The following is a 5,512-nucleotide window of genomic DNA, read 5'->3' as shown; positions in this document are numbered from 1 at the left end:
CGATTGTAAAACATTAGTAAAATTTACTTTAAATCAATATCTTATATATTAACTGAAAAATTAAAAATTATTGTGGTGGGTTTATTTAGAAAGTTTCTTTTTCAACGTTGATTCAATATTCATCCGTTTGAATAGATTGGAATAAAGTAATCTCCCTTGAGCGGAGCTCTTCAATGTTTGGAATCTCCATGGTTAACGATACTTCCGGTTATATTTGGTGACTAAAAACACTGTCAAAATGAGCTTGTTAAACCAGGGAAGAAACGAGATTCGGTTTAATAACTCCGATGGAAAGTGTTTATTGGAAAATTGGGTGGAAGAGGTGTGATATAAGTTTTTTATACACGTACAAACAACCGTGTATTTATTTATTTCAATATAGAACAGATCAGAATGTACCATAGTATATTTCTTGGCATCTTTATTTTTTATATTTATTTTTTCATTGTTGTAGCGACAAGTTGCAGATTATGATAAAATTGATAAGGATGAAAAAATCACAAGCAGTGCACAGATTTTCCGAGATGGGCACTCGGGAATCCTAACAACTGAACTGGACGCCAGGGTTGATAATGTCACCACAGTTAGACACTCCTACAAGAAACCTGAGCCATGTGGTGTGAGGCTAGTAGGTAATGGCATTAAAAACTAAGGGTCTGGGGTAGCTGATGTTTTGACTAGTTGCACAGAAAACATATTTGAAAAACTTTGTACAGTTATAACCAATTTTTTAGGTAATGTTTACAAATACTAATCTATATGTTACATGTGTGATGGTAAAAGAGTTTTAATCACCAGCACCAAACAGTTCAGAAGGTAGAGCACCTGACTAGAAATTCAAGGGGCATGGGATCAAATCACGATCTGGTCCGTCATGATTTCTCTCATTCTGTTGCATACACATGATCGAATGAGATTTGATCTGCAGCAAGCTTTTCAATTCTATATGGTTTATATACTTGTATGCTGACACCTGTTTATATAATGACATCATCATTTAAAAACTAAGGACAAACTTTGGTGTCCAAGTAAACCGTCAATAATTGTCAAATTTAAGTTAGGTTGATTTAAAATAATTAGTGCTATATATGCTTGTGACCGATTCCTCTAGCAGTCATCTTCTCAAAAACTGTAATACATTTGTATTTGATGTGAAATTTATATCAAAATATTGGATTGTACACATTCACCTTTTAGTTAATATTTTGAAATTATAATGTAAAAGAATGAAATGACTTAATTATTAATGTCTGGTGATTGTATGGTTAATAATTAGTCAATTCATTTTTTAGCAAACATAATATTTTATCCCATTCTTTTTACAGGTAAAAAGGAAGAATTACACAAACTTATGCTATTAGAAAAAGTTGGGTAAGTCATGCTTTTGAATATAATTAACCTGCTTTTAATCAATCTGTTATGATGGAACTTATAGTTCTGAAAAAGAAAATGGCACAGAACTCCATCTAATTGTTTTAATTTTTTAAAAATTGTATTACCGGGTAATCTTTTGAACATATAAGTTCAGTTCATTTATTCTATATTTTATTGTACATGAAGTGTACATTGAAAGAAGTTCATTATTTTGTTTCAAACAGAAGGGAAGTATTTGCTGATGAGCTGAACCCCCCAGAGCCAGAACCGTTAGATTTTAGATCAGTCACAATGAAAGACTTCAATAAACCAGAATTTGTCAGCAAAAAGCCAGTTCCCACAAAGGTATTACATGTATTTACATCTAGCCAAGTTAGATTGGTATTTTAAACTTAATAAATCTCTCTCTCTCTCTCTCTCTCTCTCGCTCTCTCTCGCTCTCTCTCTCTCTCAGTAACACACATAACCAATCTTAACTAAATGATAAGTTATGAGAGCAGAGATGGGTTGAGTGAAATGAAAAAGATATGAGAGAAATAATTAACTGGAAAAAAAAAAATCTTTGATATCATAATATTCCTTTATGTTTTCCTCTATCTATGTTTTCCTTTAGACACATGATTACAGAAAAGATCAGCCTGTAACATTTTGGTCCGAACACAAAGATGTCATTCATGTAAGTATGTTATACAATTAAAAGTAATTTTTATGCTTTAATTTTTTTGCTTTTCATTGTTTGTAAATATAGCTTTGTTTTGACATATTCCCATTTCTGAAAATAGGTTTTTTTTTATATGCATGCAAACTATAATTAATTTTCATTTTTTTTTTAATTACAGGGGGTTTCTCAAAAGAAGACCGGAGATACACCTTTCAGGAAAAACGATGCCTTCAGTAAGCCAATTGGTGAATACTGGAATGAACCAGGCCCTCATGAACTTGAAGATTATCCCAAAATGTGAAAATGTTTTATTTTTTAGTGAATTCTATCCATTTGTAAAATACTTTAGGCAATTTGGAGAAAACAAAGTTCAGAAATAATCATCTGTGTGAGAAAAGGTGAAATGTATTTACAATATGAAAAATGTGTGTACTATGATTGAAAAAACATTGGGTCTTAGAGAGCACACTAAAGAACATTTGTCTGTTTTATTAAGATAATATATTACAATAGAACCTCTTTTTCATAATATTTCATTGATGTATCTTCAGTCTAAAGTCTGAAGAATAAATGTCCTGTATATATACATTTGAAATATTAAATATTTATCATTGTTACTTTAGAATTTCAAGTTTTTATTTATTTTTTAAAAATTGCTATTTTTTCCACAGTGACCCAAGTTTTGGTTGAATGGGGCTTATTTAACATAACAATATATGCCCCACATTTAAACTTAAAGTTTAAATACTGAAGTAAAAATTCTTCTTAACTATAATATGGAAAAATCTGACTCTGCAAGACTGGACATTGTCGGTCCTATAAAACACCAGGCCATGCAGACACATTAAGTACTGTACATTAATTAGCACAGTATGATAATTTGTCTGCACAGCCTGGAGTGTTATTTTTCTGACAATATTTAAAAATAAGCATTTAATGCTTACATTTTTCTTGGGTTTTTTATTTGTATCAAATATTTGTGTATCCTTGCTTGAAAGCTATTATATACGCTCTTTGTCACGGATATGAAAAATAGATGAAATAGCCATAAAACATGTTGTGTAGTTCACTTCCACTGCTAAGAATATACATGTAGCTCCGGAAACTGTTGAGAAAAACTATTTTATTAACGAATCAAACATATATGATTTAACAATTGTATTTCAAATTGGTTGAGTAAGTTTAAAGGTTTTATTTATTATTATTACATAATAAATCTTTTCAAATCATGTTATGACATGTACTTGTGCTCGTACCCCTCAATAAAGATCTGGTGTGTTATGAAAATTGAGTATCATAGACTTCCAAGCAAACATAAGGGGAAATATACACCAAGTGTAAATACATGTAACATTCGGAAGTGTTTGAAAAATGCAGTTTTTTTCATCAATTTACTAGAGTGCATTTCAATACTGCAGTGTCTTTTTCTATATTAATAAGGCTGTTTTTAGACTATATTTCCTTGAGACAGAAAGCTCGAGATTTGTTTAATGATAGAGTAAAAATATCTTTCGTTACTTATTATATAATGTAGTTTATGGATAAAATTTATGTGTAAACCCTTAGGTAAATCTGATGGGTAATTTGTTGAGAATTCAGCCTCCCTAGGCCTTGAAAAAGTTTCTCAAATCAGCAGAAAATTACTTGATAATGATAGATAGCATGATGGATAAGAAGTCTATAAGACTATAGTCATACAGGCCAAGATATGAAGACAATTTTAGATGAAAGATTTAATTTTCAAAAATTTAATTTGGTAACCATGAGGTATAGCCCAAGGCGGATTCGAACTCATGACCTGAGGGTCACAAGCTCGATACTTTAACCACTGAACTATGATAATATACAAATAATCAATTGATACAAACAGTATAACAAAACATTTAAATCGCCCTCTTGTGATGCAGTGTCTTAAAAATTACAAGTCTTGGTGGAGTGGGGTACGTACCACATGTACGAGGAAAAAACAACAAAACAAAGAATTCAAAAGAAAACAAAAAAGTTTATTCCCTTAATTATTCACACATGAGCAACATGACTCAAATTTCAGAAATTAAATTAACAGCACTATCAACACTGAAGAAAAACTAGTACGGTACATACTGAATGAAAAAAAAATGGGGTCTCTTTAAGGTAAAATTTCCATGATGTTGAAATTTACTTCAAAGCTATATTAGTAATGATTTTCTTGGTAAATATATAGAATAATACACTAAACCACTAAATTCAACAATTTAAAAAAACTGATTTCATACTGATATTTTGCAAGAACAATAAGAAATTTAAAGCAATTAAATATACAAATTCAAATGGAATTTAAGAAATAAAAAGAAATACCGTATTCAAGTTTTGTAACATTGAAACACTGGTGAAATTACAAAATGTTTCCCCCTTGTAAAAATTTGACGTACAATATGCTCTTGTTGGTTTTGTTGAGACTGACACAAAAATAATTATAAAATAGTGATGGGAAAATTGCAAATGCCTCTTGATTGACAAAATAAACCCATCTACAATCACAATTTTTAAGGATGTGTTATGATTTTCAATGAAATTGACATATATGTTCCTTAACATAAAAGTCTGTATATACAACAATGAAACAAAATCAGTCAATATTTTGTTTATATAATTGGTCATAGTAATAGATGCTCCCTGTCATCATCATAAAAACATTACAGTTAGTAATTATATAATAATTACATGTACTTATAAAATTTGATTGAAGTGTGCCTTGATTTGTTTTATAATGCAATTTTCATGCATATTACAAAACATCATGTAACGATAATTTTCTTGGTATAGTATCATATTAAATTGCATGATGGTATGTCTTACTGCATTATAGATGTATGCAGGGGACAATGGACATAACATGTATATGACAGTTCTCAACCAACAAAATAACGAATCTCCTCACACAATGATAGCTTTGAATTCTTTAAAAAATAATCTTGATAAGTTTATAGTGAAACAAACAACGATATTTCTACAAGCACGCTACATGTAATACTGAATAAATAAATGTTTGAATATTTTGATCATCTAGATAACCAAAAAAAACATTCTACACATACTAAAGATAAACCTTCGACTAGCATGATAATCACAAAAAATCTGCTCTCATTCATTTATACAAAGTTTACAAAACCTCTGTTCCATGACAATAATTGAATTAAAAGTTCTTTTTTATCAAATTCACTTTGTACACGTCAGTGAACACTTAGAGAAAATTATCCAAGAGAATCAGTGCATCAAATGTAAAGAAATTTCAGGTTAATCAACCTTCACCCAATTAATTCTATGAAAATTCTATTTTTTCCGATTCTTTGTATTCTGACAAAATCAAGCAATGCCTCTACATGTTCCTTTAGTAAGCAAGCTCTTGGTTACAAAATTGTAAAATCCAAGCTCCTTCTATGTTTAAGATATGAATAAAACTGAGAAGTAATGAAGTGGAATCAAGGGAGCTAATAC

The 5,512-nt window shown here is 30.0% G+C and overlaps 1 protein-coding gene across 1 annotated transcript; it reads left to right on the top strand.

Moving 5' to 3' along the window:
* The first annotated feature begins 162 nt into the window (after nt 1–162).
* LOC128175121 (sperm-associated antigen 8-like) lies at nt 163–4,442 on the top strand. The gene is made up of 6 exons (XM_052840539.1): nt 163–322; nt 455–632; nt 1,326–1,371; nt 1,599–1,719; nt 1,988–2,050; nt 2,214–4,442. Exons 1-6 carry the CDS (start codon nt 239–241, stop codon nt 2,334–2,336), a joined length of 615 nt encoding a protein of 204 aa, XP_052696499.1. The 5' UTR covers nt 163–238; the 3' UTR covers nt 2,337–4,442.
* Nucleotides 4,443–5,512: the final 1,070 nt, after the last annotated feature.

Source organism: Crassostrea angulata, chromosome 3 (genome assembly GCF_025612915.1).
Source record: "Crassostrea angulata isolate pt1a10 chromosome 3, ASM2561291v2, whole genome shotgun sequence".
In the NCBI taxonomy this organism is placed as follows: domain Eukaryota; kingdom Metazoa; phylum Mollusca; class Bivalvia; order Ostreida; family Ostreidae; genus Magallana; species Magallana angulata.
Note: the sequence above shows the minus strand (reverse complement) of the source record. Positions and strands in the feature narration are given on the sequence as shown.

What these genes read in the sequence shown, in the direction of transcription:
- LOC128175121 (XM_052840539.1), top strand. Translation starts at nt 239, where the DNA reads ATGAGCTTGTTAAACCAGGGAAGAAACGAGATTCGGTTTAATAACTCC. An exon ending in ATGTGGTGTGAGGCTAGTAG is followed by an intron (nt 633 to 1,325) that starts GTAATGGCATTA and finishes TTCTTTTTACAG; the next exon opens with GTAAAAAGGAAGAATTACAC. An exon ending in ATGCTATTAGAAAAAGTTGG is followed by an intron (nt 1,372 to 1,598) that starts GTAAGTCATGCT and finishes TGTTTCAAACAG; the next exon opens with AAGGGAAGTATTTGCTGATG.